This window comes from Bombus fervidus, chromosome 1 (assembly GCF_041682495.2).
Source record: "Bombus fervidus isolate BK054 chromosome 1, iyBomFerv1, whole genome shotgun sequence".
Taxonomy (NCBI): Eukaryota; Metazoa; Arthropoda; class Insecta; order Hymenoptera; family Apidae; genus Bombus; species Bombus fervidus.
In genome coordinates, this window is record NC_091517.1 from 8,547,766 (window position 1) to 8,571,868 (window position 24,103).

General features: G+C 33.7%; 1 protein-coding gene across 1 annotated transcript; it reads right to left on the reverse strand.

Annotated features, from left to right (window-relative positions):
• Positions 1–447: 447 nt before the first annotated feature.
• Positions 448–15,327, reverse strand: LOC139985894 (cilia- and flagella-associated protein 58). The gene is made up of 8 exons (XM_072000764.1): positions 15,207–15,327; positions 11,820–12,096; positions 9,666–9,898; positions 7,877–8,288; positions 3,433–3,703; positions 2,316–2,830; positions 1,495–1,719; positions 448–1,346 (listed from the first exon to the last, which is right to left on the reverse strand). The coding sequence occupies exons 2-8, from the start codon at positions 12,042–12,044 to the stop codon at positions 1,074–1,076; spliced, it is 2,154 nt and encodes a 717-aa protein (XP_071856865.1). The 5' UTR covers positions 12,045–12,096; positions 15,207–15,327; the 3' UTR covers positions 448–1,073.
• Between the last annotated feature and the right edge of the window lie 8,776 nt (positions 15,328–24,103).

The window sequence follows — 24,103 nt, forward strand, 5'->3', positions numbered from 1 at the left end:
TCTCTCCGGTTTCTTTTCTTTCTTTTTGCAAGATTTTTTATTACCGCTAACCGTAATTAATTTGGCGCCTGTTCGAGCGATAATAGATTTACGCGTCAATGAATACTCTCGTGGCATTCATCTGTGGTCATGCAATTGCTTTAGCTATTACTTCTCTGCTACAGTAAACCACAGATTAAGCTGAAAAGCAAAAGGCATGTTTGGAGCCGTCGATATGTGAAAATGTAAATAGTAATTAAAAGTATTGTGGAATAGTAATTAAAAGTATTATGCAAATTGTTATACACTACAGAAATAGTGTGTATCGAAAAAAAGAGAAAAACAATTCCGAAATACGACAATGAATTTTTTAATTAAAGCATTAAAAAATATTATAAACTTCTGTTACTGCAAAAATATTACAAATACATCATGATGAAATAGAAAGTCTAATTATTGCTTAAAAGATACAATCAAATCAATTCCAAATCCCCCAAAACAAAATATCCACCAAAATCACTTGAAACTTCATAATATTTCGACAAATCCCTTAACCTACCCAGGTTAACAGGGCAAAAGCAAATATCAACATTTGCTCCACCACCCTTGAAAACAAAGCAAACAAATCCCGACGTTTTAGTTGGTCCAACCTTTAGATCCGTCAAAATGAAGACCGTCATCCTCAAATACCAAACAACAAAATCAATAAAATTCTAGCTTCTGTCTTCTTCCACCGTTACTTCTACCCCTTTCGTAGAGTCTTCTTTAAAAACTCAAGACAAAACAAAAGAGAAAATGGAAATGAATTGCTTCTTCTTCTCCTTTCCCCCACTTGTCGATGACACACTTTTACATCGTCGTAACGACGCGACGTCTCCCCACAGTTTGTAAATATTGACGGAAATTCTAAAGAGAACAAAGAGAGAAAAACGAAGTTCGTGAGCAAAAAGAGTTTCGTAGACGGAAAAGCACACACAGAAATCCTGCAAAGTGTACTGTTATATTTTCATTACACCGTCGCGTCGTATTGTCGTCTCAACAAACAGACTGAGCTGCACCTTCTCTGCGTTAGCTTTTTGGCGAACGATACAAGTTCATCTGCACTCAGAATCCACGACGAAACAATTTCTAGGCGTTGGAGTTGCCATGTTAAAGCCGCCCCCGCAGAATTTCTTTTGACTTTGACTTATAGCTGGGAGAACAGGCTGGGACAAAGATTTCGATTTCGATTCTTTCGATATGTGTAATTTCTTTTTCTGTATGAAGTATTTCTTCTTTAAATCGTTCATCTCGATGCTCATCCTATCCATTCCTATCCTATACTCGCCCATTTGAACCTCGTACATGCTCAATTCAGCTAGTAGACACTGAAAAGAAGGAATGGTATAATAAATAGGGTCAGATCGACGATAGGCAAAGAAATCTTGGATTTCACTTTTCCGATATTTTATGATCGTTAATATAAAATATAAATTCTAACCAGAAACAGTTTTGTAAAGAAATTTATTTTTATACCTTCACTTTCTTTCCCCTCTCGCGCAATGCTTTTTGAGTTTTATTGAGAGAAATCATGGCCTGAGGTCCAGGATGCTTCGACAGAATTTCACGTAGATTCATATACAGTTTCTCAGTATCTTTTATTTTCTTCTCTTTCTCAATCATGTTAGCTGCCATTTTTATCACTCGTTTTTGCAAAATTTGTATCTTCTTCAAAAGTTCATAGGTATTTGGATCGGAACCCTGTTAAAATTTAGTAGCTATTTCATTTGAAAAGGATATCTTTACCTGTGGGGTAAATGGTGTCGACGATATAGATAGCAAAATCTTGATAATGTATTCTGTTATTTCCGAGGATCGGAACTACGTATCTTTTTAAAATCGTTTCTAACGAGCCCTTCAAGAAAATCTTAAGCATTCCCACGATATTTCGTCATAAATAAATAAAAACTGTTGTATTTTAAGATAAGAACTTTTTGAATCTATATTTATGTAAAAATTGATGGGACGTTAAAAATTTTTGAACGTACGTGACAAGTGTAACAAAAGTAGATCGCACGTAGTAGATACAAGGGAAGTAGGTTAAACGCGTTAAGTGATAGACGAAACTCTTTCAGATAACGAGATCTACATGGTTGACATGGAATGACACTACCTAAAGGGAGTAGATATATGCGATAGATACGATTCGGACTTTTGGGCGTGAAGATTACTTGTGGGAAAAGTATGAAAAATAAATCGGTTCACGTTTTCGATAATGTTACGTATCAACGATAAGCAAATGTTCGCATACTTTTAAACGATGATATATAATATTAAAAATAATCGAAACATCAAACCTCAAGCTTCCTCCATCTGTGAATGTTCAACGGCGTTTGCACTTCCTCCTCTAATGCCATCACTTTCAATCTCTCTTTTGTCAAGTCGTGATTCAAATGGAACACTTCTTTACGTAGATCGCTCATGTTCTGAATATTCTTTATCAGCAAAGTCTTCTCTATCCTCAACTTCTTCACTTCCAACTTCAACAGCCTGATATCCTCCAGTCTTTGATTATACTGAACCTCTCCTCGCTGAAGGGTTCCATGCAAAACCTTTATTCTGCTATATTGAAGACTCAGCTCGTCGTTTCTTCGGACCAGTTGCGTGCCCAACATGTCCCTCTCATTCATTATATTGTCAATATCCTTCTTATGTCGTGCAATGTCCGATTCGGCGCGCTGGATCACCTGCCTCAAGCTCTTTTCCTCTTGCTTCATGGACTCGATCTCATGTTTCAGCTCCGACACCTCCTTGCGGCTGGATTGCAACTCGACTCTCAACCCTTCTCTTTCCTTTTCTACTTTATTGCGTACTGGAAGGCAAATCGTAACATGAAAACTCGCCGAAATTTTTGTTCTTTTGAAATTTTGTTAAATACTGTTCTCCTGAGTTAAAATCGTGCATTTAGCATTTTTGTTGCTATCTTTGCTTCTCTGTATTCAATCAAATATATTCAGACATTATTTCAATAACAATCCGTATAATACAACTTTGTTTGAAAGAAATATATAAATATAAATAAATAAAAAATACGGAGATCTTCAAATATTGGAAAATATGAATATGTCATTCAATGTACTTGTAAAAGGTGAACAAGAAATCGTGAATAGAATACTTTGTTATTTATCAAAAAACTTTCTGATCAGGGAAAGTCCACTTTAACAGCTTAACCACCTTCCCCAACACAGTTTAACAATTAAAACTTATCCATAGACCCGTATTCACTAGATCCCTTTTCCTGCCTGCAACAAGCAAACCAACTTCCCTAACTTTAGCCAAACATTGGCTCGATACCAAAGAACGAGGCCAACTGTACAACAGAAAACCGCCAAAACTCAATTAACACATTATCACAGGTTAAGTGTTGTTGAAACGCGTATCAAACGGTTGTCAAAAGCGAAGAAGACGACTTACTGAACTCCTCTTTAATCAGTTGGCCCTCCTTGGTGACGATGTCCTCTTTCAGCTGCTCGATTTGGTGGCTTAACACCTTCAGTTTGTTCTTCAACTCCTGTATTTCGTCGTGCGCCTCTGTCAGGCTTTTGCCACATGCGTTTCTCTCAGCTCGAACAGTCTCGAACATATTCTGCTGCTGACGGTACTTAGCCTCGACTTCAGCTAGCCGCTTCTTGTAGTTCGAGATCTCGACTTGCTTCAGTTTCACCTCGCTTATGTATTCCTCCACCTATTAACGCGACCAAGTTACACGACTCGATTAGTGACGTATGCAAATCGACGTGTTCGTTTCTATACGCTGGTGGTGGAGACGTTGCATGAACATGAGCAAGTTTTAACACTTATGTTGGCAACCAAGTTCAAATTATTATTAAAATTTAATAAATTCTATACTGTTATACTGTACAACGTCTTATTATATTCTGTTAATTTAGAAAATTTATTTTAATATTAGTATATGGATATATATATATTGTATAGATTCTATCAAAAATTGTTTTGCAAGTTTAGTAGAAGTTAAAAGTAACAAGTTAAGAAAAATTGTATACATATAGTACACTCAGTAAAATTCAAAATCTATGTAAAATTCTAGTGTGTTAAACATAAATCCTACTAAAAATGATAATTTTAATTTACCATAAAAATGAAGTTTAATAAGTTTTATATTATACTAACAATTGTGTATTGCAATTAAATTCCAAGCTTTTAATATTTGAAATTTTTGCATATATTTCAACGTAGAATACTCACAGAATTAAATTAAATTAAATTAAATTAAAATAAATAATAATAAATAAATATAATAATAATAAATTAAATTAAATTAATTAAAGAAATTGTTGAAAGAAATATAAAATCAGATTCTCGATTACCCGGTAGACCCATGAATATTAAATACTATCTCTGCGTTAAGAAATTCATATAATGTCACAAACTTTGTAACTTAATATTGTTGCAAGAAGGAAATACTGCCACTTCTAGTAACGAGATGTTCCTGACAACTAAAATTTACGAAAATGAGTCATCTAAAAGGACATAACCGTTTCGGTACTTGACGATGAGTGTAACGAAAACCTTGTGTGTCTTGTTACACCAGAATAGTTAGTAGTTATATAATTCACACCTTAGCCGAGTAACACTGTGTATGAATAATGGATACTCCGAAGGGCGCGTAGAAAGTTTGTTTGACAAGCGTTTTAATAGCTGAGTGTCAAGTACGAAACGTTAGAATTTAGAACAACAGAATTTAGAACGGTGTTACAGAGTGGAAATTCAACGATTAGCGTGAGAAATAACGCATTTGTTTACTACGAATAAAAGAAAATTTTCCAGCTATATTTTCACTAAATTTTTCCATCAGTATAAATACCTTTTATAGAGAAAAACTATCGATTCACTGGAAATATTTCCATGCTATAAAAGACCAAAATTTTTTGGAAATTTAACATTTGTTTCATCTGTAGATATTCGCACAAAGCTATTGAAAAGGGTACTAGAAGAGGATCATAGTACTATTAGGTGTAATCGCTATTTGTAAAGCGTTTGGATCAAATTCTACCCTTGCGTACAGTGTAGATCCTATCTCTGGTAGTAGTTACTAATCTAGTATTAATTACAATTTCATGTACAATCATGAAATGAGCAGGTTATATACATCGGATTGTACTGACCATATACGCCTATCTATATGATGTGGTTACACACGATGCGTTCAACCACTGTTAAGACGCTATTTCCTCGAATACAGTAAATTCAATTTATTACATATCTGCTTATCAATATATACTCATCATACGTGTATGTTTGTACGAGCTGTATCAATAAATCTAATGAAATATTATTTAGAGACTTTACGACAATAGGCAGTTAATGATTGACGTAGATCAAAAATACAACTAAATAATGCATCATATTCTGTAATGAAATTTCTGGTATATAGCTGGTACATTAAAAAGAAAACACTCCATATAGTGAATTTAAAAAATATCAAGGTTTACGTACATAAGTATATATACATATACCCACTATATTGAACAATAGAGGTGACAAATATCGTAACGAATTATTTTACATTACCTAATTTTATAACTACAGATACAAAACCTCCACAAGAGTCTACCTTTACTCAACCAATATTCAATCTTTGCTATATCAATAAAAATTGTAAAGTGATGCAAAGACTGTAAATTGATGAATTTCCTCGCACGGGGGAACGTTAGGGCGAACAGTTACTTTACTGTACCAAATCTTCGTGATGAATTGTCAAATCATACAAAATTACACCAAAAAAGCCCATTAATAAGAAGATTATAAACAATTTACCGGAGTCACCCCTGGCATGATGGCCTTATCTGGTCGCGAATCTTTCGAAAGCACAACGGATCTCACGACTAACCCTGCGCAAACCTAAAATGAATGACCGACCTATGTCTACCTTTACCTCCCGCTGGCCGGCAAACCGTATATCCGTCAGTGCAATTCGCTTGATGTCTGTGCACACAGCAACCGTACCCGCTTGCCGATCGCTCGGCTGCACGTCTACCATACAACTTGGCTGACAGCTCACGCTATATCAACACCTATTATTAGATAGATGTTTAACAGCATGTCTACCTCTACTACTTCCATTATACCCGATTACGCAGTACACCTGAATAATTCCGCTTATCCTATCGCATACGCGCCATTTTCGATTTGCATGAGCAGCGGGAAGCTTGATCGATCGTGATCGCGTGTGATAAATGAACTTTATCGAATTCCTGAGGGTTTTTAATAGGAAAGAAGATTTATCGGTCAGACGGTAACATTAGAAATAGCAAATCCACCACGACATCTAATAACGAGTTCCAAATTTTTGTTCCCAGCAATTGCTAAATATATGCAAGTTTCTTTAATGGTAAAATTAATTCTAATTTTTATTACGTGGTTATATATATATGTCGTACATATTGCGTCGAAACAGGAACTGGAGATATTAATCCGAGGTGGTACTTTTTTAGGCAAATTAGCTAAATTGAGAACGAAATTTTATATTTACATACACGTTGTAGATATAGATAAATATAAACACAAGATATTAATAGCATATTAGTAGAAAAAACGCTCAAACGACCACATTGAGGAAAAATTCAAATTTCTCGTTTATTAAAGATATTGCTCTGTTAATTTTGTAAAACGATACAATAAAAATGTCAAATTATCATCTGGATTATTAAAGTTTACTACTTCCGTAATCTCTATATATTACTCGTAGAATTTAGAATTTTGCTTGGATAACCGTGAATAATATACAGTTATACATATATGGCCCTACATTGTTCACTACAGCACTATTCTCCTTGCCCGAACAAATATGGTATCATTTCACTTGTCTGACCACGGATCCACGACCCATTCCACTTCGCTCAAGCGTGAGTCACTCCCAGTTTATCTAACCCAGTCTGGTGTCTTATACTATTCGCTCAGTTGCATACGATCAAATTCTGCACTTTTCGTTCCTCTTACTAGTTATGTCATGTCTTACTTAGAGTTACGTCATATCTTGTTCGCATTCTATTTCTTCTTTCGTTAATTACCCGTAATTCTTCATCTACTTCTCTACTTATCTACTTTTATTTAATTTCTTCGTTCCTGTCTTATAAATTATTGGTTTACTTTATTTATTGTTAATGGTATATATCGATTTACGTATATTACTTAATTGCTTGTTTCGATATTCGTTTCAATAGAATACATTTTTTCAGGAACTTGTATGAAATTAAACAATATCAAACGCAAATGAATACTATATTCTTATGAGAATCTTACGAGCTCCTATTGTAGTATCGTGGACAAAAAGGCCTAAAAATATCGGGTGAACCACAAACATTGTCGCGAGCCGAGGTGCCGACAGACCCATCAATGTGTCGTCGGTCTTTTAGCTAAAGAGTTTCGTAGAAAAAAGACCTAACGTGACTTTGGCCACGAACGGTTGCGTAACACGTGCATGGCGAAACTAAGACAAAGGGACAAAAGGGATGCTAAGGCAGAGAGACAAATTCACAGTCGGTATCAGTGGAGAAGTCAGAGGGTGTGGAATCGAGAAGTTAGAGAGTGCGAGTTGCATTGTCGAGATAGTGTTGCTAGCGTTGTCGAGAGAGTGTGATCCGCGTGAGAGAGAGAGAGAGAGAGAGAGAGAGAGCGTTGGATCCGTTGTGACGAGAATTGCAAATTAATTATTGAGTTGCCTAAAGTATAGTACGTTATTGTGATTAGTTCATGTTAAATAACCATTATTTCCTGTCTAATCAACATCTGTATCAATCCATTCATTGTAAATAAACCATCATTATTAATTAAGTAGTATTCCCGACACTACACTATATTCCTATTTTACCTTTCTATCGCAATTACTAAAGCTCACCTGTTGTGCCAAATTCTGAGCAGTCAAGCTATGCTTATCCCTTTCTTTCTCTACTGTGCTCAAGATCGACTGAATGTCCATAATATCCCGCAACGAAGTATCAAGCTCGTGTTCGATTTTCCTTCTACTGTACTCGCACACCGTCATCTCGTGTTGTATTCTCCTAATGTAGTCGCCTAAATTCTCCTTGGTACGAGCCAAGACATTCTTCTCGCGTATATGGACCTCCAATTCTTGCTGTTTGTCGACTAGCTGTTTCTGGCATATCATCTTCTGATGCTCTGCGTTCTTTGATTTCGCCGATGTGTGCTTCAGCTGTTGCTCCAGGGTTGATCTCTCAATCTCAATCTTCTGCCATCGCTTCGTTATCGATTCTTTCTGAGCTTTGTGCTTGGAGACTTCTTCCCTCATCCTGCGACCCATCCCAAAAATTGTAGATGAAATTTTAATGTAACATTGGTAGCAATACTAATTTATAAACTGCGGATTTTTATGCATTTATAGGAAATTCGGAACTGCGAAATTGCGCAGAGTATGCATAATATAAAAACATATAGGAATTATCGTAATATTCAGTGAATGAAATATATTTTTACTTAGATTCCATTTGTTTAATTAAGTTAATAAAAATACGATATTGTATGAAAAACTGTAATCTTCTATTTTCAAAAGGAAACATGGTCAGTCATAAAAATTCAAATACAGTTATCTAATTTTGTTTATCTGACTTACCAAAAATACTAAAACAGCGACTTAATGATAAAATTATTTGTACCTTCACGTCGATACAAATATTACACAAAGTACAGAAAGCACTAGTACATATTCTTATTTTTTTTTTTTTTTTTATGAGGCGCTTTTTTATCAAGTTCTATGTTTGTGTATTTCATTTTCATACTATCACATTTGTATAGTCATATGATTGTACTATTTGATGATATGAATATACTTGGACTCGATTAATTAGTATGTAAATGTTATAATGCCAATACTTTTTGCAACCACCGTGTTTTTAAGGGAAAGTACAAAAATTAAAACACTTTGCTCACAAAAATCCTAGAATAGAGTTACATTGGAAATTACAAGACATTCAGATTTTTCGTGAAACTTGCGATTCATTAGGAAATTATTCAAGAGTTTACATTCAAATTAAGTTAGGTTACTTAATTGTTAAGTACTTTGCCTAAACGATATGCGTTTACCTGATATATGCGTCAACTACGACCTACGTTAAATGGTAAGTACAAGGTAACTGTGCAATAACGAACGGTGTTAAATAATAGCAGATGTATGCATTACAGATTGATGCTTCTACATGCTGGCTACCTCTAAATAAATGAAGTAATTCAACGTAGCATTATGCGCTCGAACGATCATAAATTTCACATGACCATGTTTGTACTGTTTTAATGTATGAATAAATGTATAATTATTTATTAGTGCATCGATGCCGCAGAAATTGCTAAACAGTCGTTTAACAAATGTAAAAAATAGCTGCAATATCTATAATTCTTGGTAAATTGTCGCTTTACAATAGAATTAAACTGTCTGGTATTTAATAAAGCGTATTTTACGACTGAACAAAATTATCAATTAAATCTTACTGTGAAATATCGTTATCTCTTTCATTTTATAAAATTCTGTAAGTATGACTATATACATCGTTTAGCTTCCTGTTATTCAAAAATATAATTATAATAAAGGTTAACATATAACGCAAACAAACGAGTTCAGGAACGCTATTTATTCAATTATTATATTTCTCTATCCTAAAACATCACTTATGTACCTGTTTATGTTCTGCTTCCAATCTTTCAATTGCTTGTCCTTCTCCAACATTTCCTTGTCCAAATTTTCTATTTGGTTATTCGCGTTCTCGAGATCCGATTCGAGGTTCAACTTCTTTACCGACAACTTGTTTATTTCCCTTTGCATTTTTTCGCCGGATGTTCTTTGCTCCTTCAGCAAACTCTCCAACTTTATCACGTTAGCAGCTGCTGCTTTTATCGATTCGTTTGCCGTCTAGCAAAGTATACAAAGCTGTTAATCGCAAGAATAAACATCGATAAGAACAAAAAATTTCGTATGAAATTGAATAGGTGCAGGCGCGACGAAACTTCGAGTATTGAAAGTGGAAAATGAGCTTGAAATCAGAGCGCAAAAGAATAAATTGTGACAATTGCATATTTAAAATAAAAAATTAAATGGAACGTCAGCAATATATGATAAGTCACTGCTAAATTATTCGGGTTAGCTATGTGTTATTATGATACTAATTTAATTTAATCTTTCACGCGAGTTCATCTCCTCAATTCAATTCTCAGGTGATAAAACTAAATGCTTGTCTTACTTTGTTTAACATCTATCACTGTGATATTTACAGTGTGAAGTATATAAATGAGATAAATTTACATAACAATTTAATTTAATGTATGATTAATATTTGAAATCAGAATCTGAGAATTTAAAGATACGAGAACTTATTCCATACAATATTTTTAAATCCTACTTAGAGAAGAGAAAAATTCTCATATTACAGTTGCTCAAAGTTATGATCATTTTTCTATTTATATTATCAATGTTCACTTTCTATTCATATTTAGTTGTAAACAAGGATTTGTATGGATATGCATCTTATTATATACAATATTTTTAAATTTTATGTCACAGAAAAAAATAGTAAATAATGATAGTGAAGAGAAAAATTAACATAACTTCTTATAATACAGTTAGTCAAAGTTATGAGTAAGCGTTTCCCTATTTATATTATCAATGTTTATTTTCTATTCATATTTAGTTGTAAACAAGGATTTATATAGATATATCTTCGGCCGTGACCAGAAATGAGACCAACTTACGCAATAAACTACTCTTCAATTTTCTTCTAACAACGATAAAAAAAAAAAGCAAAAGTTGACAAACAGCAAATGCAAACCAAATCACTGATCAAATCCATAACTTAAATTTAATCATACTCTTCTTTCAAACTAGACGAAATCGCAGCTGCCTATAAATTATTCTACCGGTTTCACGAGACTATCACCATCGTGTATCTCCACAGAACTGCCCAACAAGTTTCCCGGCGGAAGTTTTCGATTTGCAGATCAAAGTCACGTCTTACAACCGCTCGGTGATCACCTCGTCGAGATAAGCTTTGTTCTTGAAAGCGAAATTCCATCGACTGCTTGGAACTTGCTACTACGACCAAGCTTCGCCGTTTCGTTTCGTTTCGTTTCTACTGTAGTCCATTAGGAACTTGTTGAACTTTCGCGTGCATTTGCTTGGTAAGAAGCATTAACGGGGAAGGAAAAGACGATTCGTTTGATTTTTCGGTCGAGAAAGAAGTTTGAAAGAAGTTCACAAACTTTTTAAGCGCGAATCTTGCGACTTTCTCGTCGACGCAAATCGAGAGATTTTAGACGATCGACGTTAAAGTCGATGTTTAAACTGGAAAAGTGATACGTGCACCGATATTCAGTTTGTTAAGCAAATTCACATTTTTATGAACATAAACTCAAAAAATGAAACTTAAGTAGAAGATTGTTTTATATATTAAATATTGTAAAAATATTCTAAATATTGCAACAGGAGTAATAAAATTTCAAATGTTATTCTCGAGGCTAAAATGAGATGAAAATTAAGAATCAAAAGATTACGTTTTAGGTTTTGTTTTTCAATTGTTGACAATTAAAAATTAGCCGAAATGTATAATAATATTATACTTTGGACATTTTATATATTTTTGCATACTATGAGCTTTATATGCATTTCTCTTTTATCTACTACATACTGCAATCGGTATTATACTTTGAATACTAATATGTTTTTCTATATTATGAACTTTCTATGCATTTTTACATCTTTCCAATTTTCCTCCAATGCATAAAAATTCGCAGTTTACCCATAACATGCGCCAAAATTACAACGTTTAGAGATCCTTCACCTCGAGATCGCTCGTCTTTATTGCAAGCCCTTCTTGCAACTGTAAGGCCTCTTCCTCTGCCCTCTGTCTGCCTCGTCGCTCTCTTGAGATTTCGTTCAGTTGCATATCCAGATTTTCTTGCATCTCGGCTATTTGATGGCCGGCAGTGCTGCTTCTATTCTCCAGCTCCTCTATGTACAAAGCCATGTTCTTCAGTCGCTGCTTTAACGTGTTTATCTCGCTCATCAGCTTCTCCTTTTCTTGTGCGAGACTCTCTTTTTGTTTCGCGATGCTCGTGCTGCAACCATTGAATCGAGGAACATTGTTAGATTTCTTTATTATTGCTTAATATAAAGAACACAAAACGTATATTAAACTAGGAGTCTTCGTAGCTACTGTTTTGACGATGAAAGAAAGCTCATTATATATAGAACGAATGCACTAACAGTTTTAGTTGATGTTTAGCAAATTTCAAACTCTGAAACATATAATAAACAGACTATTTGTAAAACAAGTGTAAAACAATTAAGAAAGCTATCGACGGAATTTAATTGAGATTTTCATGAAAATGTCTTCTTATGTTAAAAACTTGAGTAGTTCATTTGCGACTACATTTACGGCGTTTATGTATTGCTGTTATTCTCTTGTGTCTCTCGCGTCGTCGGTGATTGGTCAGAATACGGAGAGCTTGAGAGACCTGATATACGAGCTAAAGCTCGAGAGACACTGTAGAGACGACGTTACTGGTAAGAGGACGTGGTCCCTGGACTCGTGGGACACGTCGAAAATTTTAAATTCATGCGATTCAATGTGATAAGGTAATCAGGATATGAAGCTTTTACCAGCTTAACGATCTCCGACGGTGGTACAGCTTATCGTTAGCAATAGATTTTAAAAACTGGCTACTTCGTGCTAACTACTTACTTACTAACGTCTTCGTTATTAAAGATGCCGCAATATCCCAGTTGTCGCATATTCTTAAAGTTATCTTTAAAACCTTCCTTTTAATAGGACCAGAAAAGGCAAATAATAAAATAAGAAAATATCAAACGAACATATTTGCGGTTCTTTGGATTTTCTTTGTATTTAGAAACCGTATTAGTATCTTATTAGGATTTTATTAGTATTCGCGTTGTACTCTGTTCTGATATCTCGCCAACGTTCCAGTTCACTTCCTCAGGGCAAACCTGAAAATGAAATGTCGGAACAAAGCGCAACGTAAATACTAACATGAGCAGAATCGAAACCCGAAGAACTACAAATATGTCATCTAATTCATCGCGAGAGTTTAAAATCCAAAAAGCGAAATAAACGGTGATACAAGAATATATTACTATATTAATAGCAATATATATATAAATAATATAATTACAGTAGTATTTATAATAATGGTATATTTTGTTATGTATACATGTATAGCAAAAAAGTTAAAAATACAAAGCGACGAAAAAGAGAAATATAAGAAGATATAAATATCGAGGACAACACATAACAAATATAAAGGAGACGGAAGAGTACAGAGACAGGACGAGAGAAATTCAGGTTGCTCCTAGCTATTAAGCAATTACAAAGCTGTCGCGAAACCAGTGATATCGATCCAATGCGTTATCTCTTTGTAAGACAGTTGACCGGAAGTTAAAGACAGCCCTCGCCTAATCCTTTGTCCGGGTACGAACCAGAGAAATGAAACACAACATATTTACGAACTACTGTGCTACGAACTATGGTCCCGTTGGAGCGGAATTGCACTGTAGCCATGTTGACTGAACAGAGACGATCCACTATCGAACACGATGGTATCTTCCTCGGGGATTAGACTCTGGACATCCGTGTGGCTTCGATGTGATCACAATGTATGTACATACAGCAGATCGATGTCTTGATGACAATATCGTTTACTATGAACATGTGAAATTTGCCAGGCAAACTGGCGCGATTTAAACGAAAGTTGTCATTGATTGATTATCATTGATTTAAAAGAAGATGATCGTTGGTTGCTTGTAACAGAATTTTTCTTTTTTTACTTTTTTTATTTCGATAAATTAACGATAAATATTAATTGCAGATTAAAGAACTGAATAGCTTAACTATGAAAGTTAATAAATTATTGATATGGTATACGCTTCGAACAAATTCACTGATTAACGTTGGCCTTTTTTTCTAGAAAATTATCAGAAAGCGTAAATAACAGGAAGATACTATTATTTGGAAAATCTAGAACGAGTGGAAAATAAAAATAAATAGAAAATTCGCTATCCATTAAACATGGTATATGATATATACCATGTTTTCTATTTTGAAAAGTATAGCTAACACGATTATATCGAGAAAATTTGATAATTCTAGCGCTTCATACATAAATTACAACCTTTAAATATTCAAAGGTAATAAGCAGGAACCGTATTACATATTCCCTAAGGTTGATAGGATTTTGTTTGCACCGTCAGCAAACATGCATGCTCACGTCCGGGGGAACATCGATTCGTCAATAACGCTGAATCGAATTAATCTGAAACGATGATGGAAATTAAATCCTCGGGCTATTCAGAAATTCCGCCATGAGTTTCACTACCATCACGCAGAACTGTGGCTGCCAAGGATTTCTAAACCAACCGGAAACTTTAATCCCCTTTTTGACGATCAAGTCATCCTTATGCTAGTCTTTTCTACTCGAGAAAATCCTCGACGTCTTTCTGGCTTGCGATTGTACTTTTCAGACACGTAGGGTCAATGAATTAAAAGGTGGGATATACAGGATGGCACACAAATCCAGAGCCATGATATTTGAATGTTTCTAACAAATGTTCGTCGATATCGAGTGAAGAATTTGCTGATGTAAAAGGGATTTTGATATCAACCTGTGGAAAATGTGTCTTATCAGGGATTTTAAAGAATCCTTCAAAGGATTCTCTTCATTAAACTGCGGATTTTTATGCGTTTATGAAAAATTAAACGATTAATTTTGCTTAGACTGCACATACACAATACACAAAAATACACTAAATACTTAAATCATAGCATTCGTTAAAATACTTGATATGTAAAACATATCGCTGCATAGGTCCAACCTTTTAAATTGTTTTCATATTTTTGTGGAAATGATCGATTGCGTGAGTTTGCATAAATATCCGGTCTATTCTTCGTTGATACATATATAAACTACGGAAAATTGAAAAATGAGCGAGCAGATCTTATTGACCTTGAAAAAAAGTTGAAAAATTCAAGATGAGAGAATATTTAAGAAGCTATTAATTTGTACAAATAAATTACAAATTACAAGACACAATTTCGTGTATCGATAAAAATAACCAATATACATGAAGGAATGCGAAATAAACGAAACACCATGTAGATACAATAGTAGCTAGTAACGTAGCAGAAGCTATAAAATATTAAGAAGGGACTTACTCTTCAATAGCGGCTAGCTGTCTGTTCTTCTGCGCAATTTCCTGACTCAATTGCTGTACGTTCACTCGCAAATTTTCAATCGTGTCTTGTGCGTTTTGCTCGCGCGTGTGAGCGGCATCCGCTCGCTTTATCGCGTTCAATACGTCTTGCTTCAGCTTCTCGATCTCTTTTTCATTCGTAGCAATCGTACGCGTTAACTCGTACACTTTTTGATCGCTCGTAAACAATTCTTCCTGTGTTGCAGAGTGTATTCCGATTAGATTTAAAGTAATTATAGCTTCATTTTATAATAAAACTCATATAACTAATATTTAATTGTTCTATATAATTTACTAAAATTTTGATAAAATTTTTATTACATAGAGAGCTGAGTGATCTAAATACACCTTGTAACTTTGAGACTTTGGGATCGGTTTTTACTTAAGCTTTTGCAGCTACAGCATTAACTAGTCACGAATAACATACGTATCGATTATACCCTTAACATATTACATCTCTCCGTCAAGTCCTTTTCTGTTCTGTAGGCTTTGTACAGAGACTCGTAAAGTTTAGTGTATTCTGCCATGAAAGGAGCCAGTGCCTCATTGGATTTCATCTCTTGCAATACCTAAAGAATAAAGTAGCTAACATAATTTTGATTTTAGTTTTTAATTCGTTTTTAATGTTAATCTATTTACAAATCCCAATTATTCCACGATTAAATTCCTTGAATTACTTTCAAATACTGCACAATTTGTTTTTTCTTAGTATCAACTCATAAATTTCACATACTCCGTAACTCAAAATCCTCAACAAGCGGCTGCTATTTCCTTAAGAGAGGCAACTATACCCTCCAATAATTTGAATAGATCAGCAAAAAGCAACTCGAAATCAATCAAAATTAAATGACTTTTTAGAAACGCGCTACGAATTCAGTCAGCTAATACTCATAGTAATAAACATTTGCATTTTTGAGTACGAAATCTTTGAATTTGAAATTTATGTAATAAATTCAATTGAAATATTGGAGCCGCCGCTTTATTGCTCGCAAATTTGATTCTTAAAGGATTTACTAAATTCCTAATAATTCGTTTAATAATTTAAATTTCATCAATTTCTGTCAAATTTATGTTTCCTTAATATCAACTCATAAATTTCCATATTCCATATTTCATAATTATATTTCATGAGAAAAAAAAAAAGAAAACAAAAGGCAACACAAATTCAATTAAAATTTAATCACTTTCCAGAAATGTGCAATAAATTTGTCACGCAATATTCGTAGCAATAAACTCTCGCATCTTTCAATAGAAAACCTTTGAATATATACCTTGTTAACTTATTATTATTGCTTGAAAATGCGATTCTTAAAGGATTTATTAATTTCCTAATAATTCATCAGACGCGTCTTACTTTCCATAAATATTAGAGAATTTGCTAATTTCCTGTGACTCTTAAAGAATTTACTAACTTCCTGATAATTCATCAAGTGCATCCTATATTCTATAAATGTCAGAGGATTTGCTAATTTCCTTTGATTCCCCAAGAATTTACTAACTTCATAATAATTCGCTAGGTGCACTGCACCTTTCCATAAACGTTCTAACGTGTACCTTTTTTTAATGTCTATTTACAAATCTCGATATATCCCTCAATTTACTTTCACTTATCAACCATAACAATTAAAGCTGATCTCCTACGAAAAAGCATGCCTTACGTATTCGACGTATTATTTCCCTTAATTAAAGACAGTTCGAAACGAACAAAAACACTCACCTTCGAGTAATCCTTCTCAAGGTCGCAAAACGTGCTGCTGGCCGAACTGCCCTCTGACGCGGTTTCGCTGCTCTCGCTCCCCTCATCCTGAAACGCGTCATTCCACGCTAACAGGATATCCGTCGCGTCCTCCGTGACTTTTTCAAGATCATCGTCACCTAGCCGCGCCACTGACCTCACGATATTAATCACCGCCACGAACCCGATAAGGATCCACGAAAATTTACCACCATTCTATCTTTTTCTTATTATTGTCTTGTTATTATCGAGTTTACGAGAGCTCTAATCAACCATTGATGGTCGAAGCACAAGTTTTCATCTAATTCGAGGTTTCAACGAAGTCAGTTTCAGAAATTCTGTGAGTTTGTGTAGCCTCGTTATTAGCGATTGATCCTACGCCTGAGACCTTGCGTTTATCAAGCTTTATTCGAGACATTATCGCACAGAGTTTTAATTCATGTTGGATTATCTCGATTTTGTTTGCATGTGAGGATATTATAAAAGTGGAGTTTTAATTCAGAATAGTAAAATTGTATAATAATTCCGAGATTAAAGAAATTTATTGAAAATTTCACCGATATTTTCTCTTTTTTTTTTTTTAATCCTTTGCACTCCTATGTCGAGTGTGACTCAACATCGGTTTTTATCTCAGAAACTCCTTTGTCGGATTCTTTCAGTCCCACTTTTTTGGGGGGAAACGTGCGAAAGAAAACTAGGATTGCATCCTGGAAATTGTTTCAAGATACATCATACACTTAAAAATTACAAAATACAACAATAGTGTGAATAAAACTGGTACTCAAGTGAATGTTGTTTCTTCCTTTATTTATTTAAATTATCTTATTTTTTACTTTAGTTAAAATAAATTTCAAATAAAACACTTAAAAGCGTTGGTAGGTCCTGGTAACGAAATTGAAATAAAATTCGGAGTGCAAAGGATTAGGAATCACCTAAATTTAATTCGTTATAGAAGTTTCTTTTGAAATATTTTAGATAAAACTATTTAGAACAGTGGACAATTAAAAATTGCATTAAAAATTTAATCGAAATTTTATTTATGTCATTAAGAAGGTAAATATTGTTTACAATCAACCACGAAAGTCGTCGTACACTTTATCGAAATACCTTTCGTTTAAATCTTTCATTTAAGGAAAATTTTCAATTTAAATTTAGGATTTAGATTCAATTTAAGATTTAAGAAAGATGTTACAACATTGTATAATAATATATTTCTTAACAAGGTGATAATAAGATAACTTCTGAATAAAATTGTCCGTTTTGTAGGATATACAGTGACTTTTATGACAGACTATAACTTTACTTATTTTCCGAATATACTATAGCTAAGCATTGTAACTATAAATTGAACGATTTATTAAATAGTGTAATCCTTTTCATTTGGAAAATATTCTTCTGACCTAAGTGAGTCAAAATAATATCATCTATACGATTACAAAAGGTTCAAAAAATACTCGATTAATAACTATGTCGTACCAACGATTTTTAAAATTCGCGCAATGGTCTCAGACGAAACATCGTCTCCGAATTATTTTGAAGAAATTAAGAAAAAATCTAGGATTCTAATACAAAATTAAATTAAAAAAACAGTACGTATAGTTAGTGAATATTTGTAATTCTTTCGTTTAAAGAATGTCTTACCGCAGATAGTCGCGCGGTTAGGTTATCGATATTTGAATGAGTTCAATTTTAATAACAACATCGGCTTGTTTATCTGGTCCATTGCTTTTTCCCGGCTTATCGTCGTCCATCATACTTTTTAGGTTGTTAAAAAAGTTATTACGCTATCAAATTACGTCTAACAATTGCAACATGCAATTTAATAAACCGTATGTATAAAAGCGAGCAAGAAAAAGAACTTTGTAAAAGAGTCAGGCACAGGCTGTTTAAACATTGTTCTATGATCACTTGATCGTGCTCGATTTATAATGACAAAAATGAATGTAGATGAATATACATACACGAAATGAGGTACATAAACTGTGACAAACATTTTCTCCAAAATCATTGCATATATCGACCTGCTTTTAGCTTCGATTAAATGGGACAAGGGACTGATCGTTTTAAATGTAATATATTCTGAAAGCAATTCTTCAAGGGGATGAAATTTTCCAACTTCTTGATATTCTAAATAGAATATTTTTGAAAATTTGATATTTAATGTTTAATGTTATTTGGATAACTTTTGTCGATTTTTTTATTCCGTATAGTTGAAGAATTATGACGACAAATATTACGTGATTTTGAAAAATAGTGGAATGAAAATTCGAACAATTCAAATATACCTTACTAAATATACTAGCAATATATTATAATGTATCAGATGTATTTAAAAATGTTCGTTTTAAATATTTTATATTAAAAGGATATGCTTACGTCTAAGCCAGCGTTCATCTCCATGTCCATCATGATGATAGCAGAAAATACTCTGACTCTTGTTTTAAGCGAGATTTATCCCCTTCACAGTAGGTATTGCACCAGAGTTTAACCAAAGTTAATTAAAATCAAATTTAAAATGTATTATTATAAAATGCATGAAACGTAAACTATGTACACGAGGATTGTCTTCTGCTATTAAAAATCGCAAGTATGCTTAAGATGAATGAAAGACGATGATATAAGAAGATAAGGAAAGTTAAGTATACAGGGTATCCTGTATCTGCTAAATCAGGATCACGATTGAACGAAGATTTATGTGTACTACTACTGCACAAATTCCACTGTGTAGTGAACAATGCAAGATGAAAGAATGTCTTATCCAAGGAGTCCAGTATCACAATTTCCTTTGTTGACTAGTATCCATGGTAGCCTTTGGTAGCCTCTAATTCCTTTACAGATACGGCGATAAATCAATATCCAAGTTGTTGCTACGTACCATGTATAACATAATAAAAAAAGGGAACACGTGTGCATAATGAAGGTACAAGTCCATGAATAACCCTTTGAGTGTTCAACTGACAGAATTCTACTTAAATGAGAATGTCGATGATCTTAATAAAAATATGATTGCTATCATTTTATGATAGCTTAAAATTTCAAAATGAAGTAAAGAAGAAAGAATTGCAAGCCTCTTATATTCTTTTGTAATTATGAAGAAATGATAATTGTGTATATTATTGAATATATGTTTTCATACTAAGAGAATATTTCTATACATATGCATAGAGAGAATATTTTGAAACGTTATGACAAGGAGGCACTATGACAGTGTCACTATGCTAAAGAGCCGAGAATTTGTGAGGATGTCGCGTTTTGCACGAAAATAACAGGGGTGTATGTATATGTATATGTTATAGCAGTGTATCCTGAAAGTGTGAAACAACGGAGTGTTGTGTATAGTGTAGTTTGTGGTGTATTTGTGCATCTGTTTATTCATGCGTTTATTGTGCTTATATCATGTACATTTGTTTCCACAATTATATTTTTTCCAAATCATTATTCCTTCCTTTAATTATCATTTTATAAGCTTAAGCCTTTTACTAACGAGTCAAGCGTTACTTATAATAGCAATCCTATAGTTTAAAATATTTTAAAAAGTTGTGTACATATTATTATTTATAGTGCATGTCGGACATAATCCAGAATTAATCGATCCTTCAACCTTATTCTTTGCCACTCAAAGGATTACAGCAAGAACTGAGCGCAAGAACGAGATTAGCTAAATAGAAAAACGCATTGAACGAAAATATCATTGTATTAATAAAATTGCCAGCGTTCATATATATATATTAACATTTTACATCGTAACACTTAGTCGTATGTATATATGTATGTATGTATTATAGTATTTATATATACTAATTCTCCCATACTAAATTGTCTTAAGCTCTATTTTACGGTATTTAATATCTGGAGTCGTTCATAGTACGGAAAGAAAGAGGCCTATACATTCGGCATTGAACAACACCTCTTAAACACCTTGAATAACAAACTTTATTTACATTCACGTTCTTAGTGTGTCCCATTACCGAAATCATCATGTTATACTATATTCGAATATTGGCGAAACACGCTCGCCATGTCCAATATTACGAATATTCTCCTCCCCTATTACTCGTAATTCGCATACATACTAACTGCGATCCTTGTCACATGATCACGTTCAACTTCTGAATCCTTCGTTATCATGTCTGTTAAAATATCCCCGTTCAATTTCTTCTTTCTTCGATGTCGTAATATCTTTTACTCGTCGAAAATAGTCGAATCAAAGTTACGATCTTAGGTTACAAACTTTCGCCGTGGTGGATGCATGTCGTACTTTCGAGTTTCTGGAATTTGAAGATTGGAAAGAAAAAAAAATAAATAAATAAATTTAGAAGGGAAAAGATCATAAATCAGAAGATTCTTTAAATTCGAAACTTTCACCACAATTGGATGACATGCTTGTGGTTCTTCCGGTTTCAAGCGTGTTTTTATTAATACGCTGCGCTTCATTTCCCCTGTGAATATTACAGTTCCCCTTTTCCAGCATAGCTCGCTTAAGAAAACTTCCTTTCAAGTCTACACTAAGAAAATAAACACTAACGTACGCGAAACGCTGGTGCAAAAATGCATAGCACGATTGATCCCGAAAAGCCAAAAGCATGGCAAAATTATAATTTCCCAAGAGATTTTTATTTGAAAGAAGAAAGTTGTGAAGGAAAATTCGTTTCGTAGAATCCAAGTTGAACGCGAGCCACGTGAATGATACACGCATACACGTACGCCTGGGCAAATAATATAAAAATAATTCTGAGGTACTCTCCGCTCCTCGTTAGTCAGAATTTTCTAGCTAATTGGCAGATCACGTTCGTCGCGCCTTTTTTCTCACCGTGGCATCCTAAAATGACACGTGACTTTGCTGGATACCACCGCGCTATCTTCTTTTTACTCGTCGGTTTATTCTTTTTCACTCTTCCTCTATCGCGTTTCTTTCTCCTTCTCTTTGCTTCATTTTTACTCTGTTTGGTTTAAGTTCGTTTCTCCGTCTAAGCACAGGCTAATATGCGACACTTAGGCACAGGGGAATTCCTGGTTACCAGAACAATACGCGCATGAACGGGGAGAAAGAACAACTGGAGAGATAATTGAATGGAAACCTCGAATAAGGATCCATAACACATTTTGGTCAAAATTCAGTTAAAATTAAAGTATAGTTCTACAGTCGCTATCGATTATTTTAGTGCAGTAGAACTCCATTTATCTGAATTCCATTTATTATAACCGAATTTTAATTGAATTCACTCATTTAAACGCGAGCTCCTATCGTGTGAAGGAAAAATAAAAGGTGGTGATGAGCTTCTATTATATGAACTCCAATTACATAAACTATCTGTCCCCTGACATGTTCAGATAAATGGAATTTTATTGTAACAATGATATAATTTCTATTTTCGATATAACAGTATTGACTTCTTTTAGAGAAAAATAAAGAAAAAAAAAAAAAAAAAGAAAAATTGAGCATAGCATGATTAATCATACTTCGTACCTCGTCTTTGTATTCATAAGACATTAACCAACGATTCATAAGCCATGAACGAACCGCAATGTGAAATTCACGCGAAATGCATGCTTTTGTCATAACTTCGTACGCGAAGAAATTAACGACACCGTTAGTTCTATTCGATGATCGTTAAGTATTATTACAGGTCGTAAAATAGATAGCGATGAAAGTCCGATTAGATATGGTGTTTTGAACAATCGCACAGTGTGGCATTTGAACGAGGATTCGGGACAAGCATTTTTTTAAATGCATATAACGTGCAACTTTCCTGAAGCTCGATATCAGAGGATCTGACGCGAGTAAAAATCTACTCATCACATCTTTGTTACTATTTCCCCTATTTCCTGGATCAGCTTAAATACCTTACATATTTACTTCTTATTATCTAAGCACACACGATGACGTTTAAAAAAATAGTGTCGATGCTGAAAACAATCTATCCATTCTTTTCTTTTTTTTTTTTTTTTTTTTTTTTTTTTGTAAGTGTCATGCAGAATCCGTTTAAGATATTCTGCCGAGTACAGAACAAAGTTTTTGTGCAACTTGAAAAATTTTCTTGCCATAAGCGTGATCAGAAATCCACTCTTTAACCACGCCACAATTACGAATGGATATCACTAAAAAAATTAAAAAATACCCAGTGCAGTAGTTTTTGGCAGAAAAAAATTATATAGCGACGTGGTACGATACTTTCTTGACAGAGAGCAACCAAAATTATAGGATGGTTTGAGCCGTTTCTTTCTGGATTGCTCTTTCAAGATAGGAATGTTCAAGTTGGAAATTAAAGTTATACATATCTTTGCCCAAATTCTTCGCAGACGAACAAGAATGTATAACGAACGAGTGAGCTAATTTTTAAGTGATTAGGTTTTGATATAGAAACGATTATTAGTAATTCTTTATCGATTTTTGAGGGAATCATCGTTTACATTTATATTACTTACAGACGATGATATCATCAAATAGTAGGATCAAAATCGAGCAATGATTACTTCGGTTTTCGTCCGCTATATGCCACACTGTGGATCGATGCGATCGACTAGCTCAGAAAGTGAAATTGGTAGATTGCACGTTTCGAAAGCAGGGTAACCACTGAATTCGTTACGTAAGATCGCGTACACGTCGTTGTTTCAAAATCAATTGCCATTATCTAGTTTTGTACTCTATTTAATGCAGTTTGTCCTCCGTTAAAAATTCGAACTTTCCATTCTAACAAGAAGGAATGAATTAAGTTTTGTATAAGTTGGTTGTATAAGTAAGAGTAATTAATAGTAATTGAAATTGAAAGCTAGATACATTTTGTTTTCTCGTTATACTGATATACTAAAATATACTTAGTAAAGCGCAAAGGACATATCTTCTTTTTTTCATTATTAGGATTTTCTAATAAATGAAATATTTCTTCTTACAATTTCATAGAATAATCCAAGTTTCGAGCTAGTATTTTGCCACTTAGATATACCCTGTTTAATCATGCTGGTACTTTTCAAAGAAATACGTTTGAAACATTAAAATTGGCAAAAGTTTCCATTCTATCTTGACCTAATTCTTCTAAATTAGATAATTTCTCAGACTACTGAATACGATTAAATTATCCAGAATTGTATATATTTCCTTATTTGGCCAACTTTTGTAAAGATTT

What these genes read in the sequence shown, in the direction of transcription:
- LOC139985894 (XM_072000764.1), bottom strand. Translation starts at nt 12,044, where the DNA reads ATGAGCGAGATAAACACGTTAAAGCAGCGACTGAAGAACATGGCTTTG. An exon ending in TGGAAGCAGAACATAAACAG is followed by an intron (nt 8,289 to 9,665) that starts GTACATAAGTGA and finishes GATGGGTCGCAG; the next exon opens with GATGAGGGAAGAAGTCTCCA. An exon ending in ACTGATTAAAGAGGAGTTCA is followed by an intron (nt 2,831 to 3,432) that starts GTAAGTCGTCTT and finishes TTTGCCTTCCAG; the next exon opens with TACGCAATAAAGTAGAAAAG.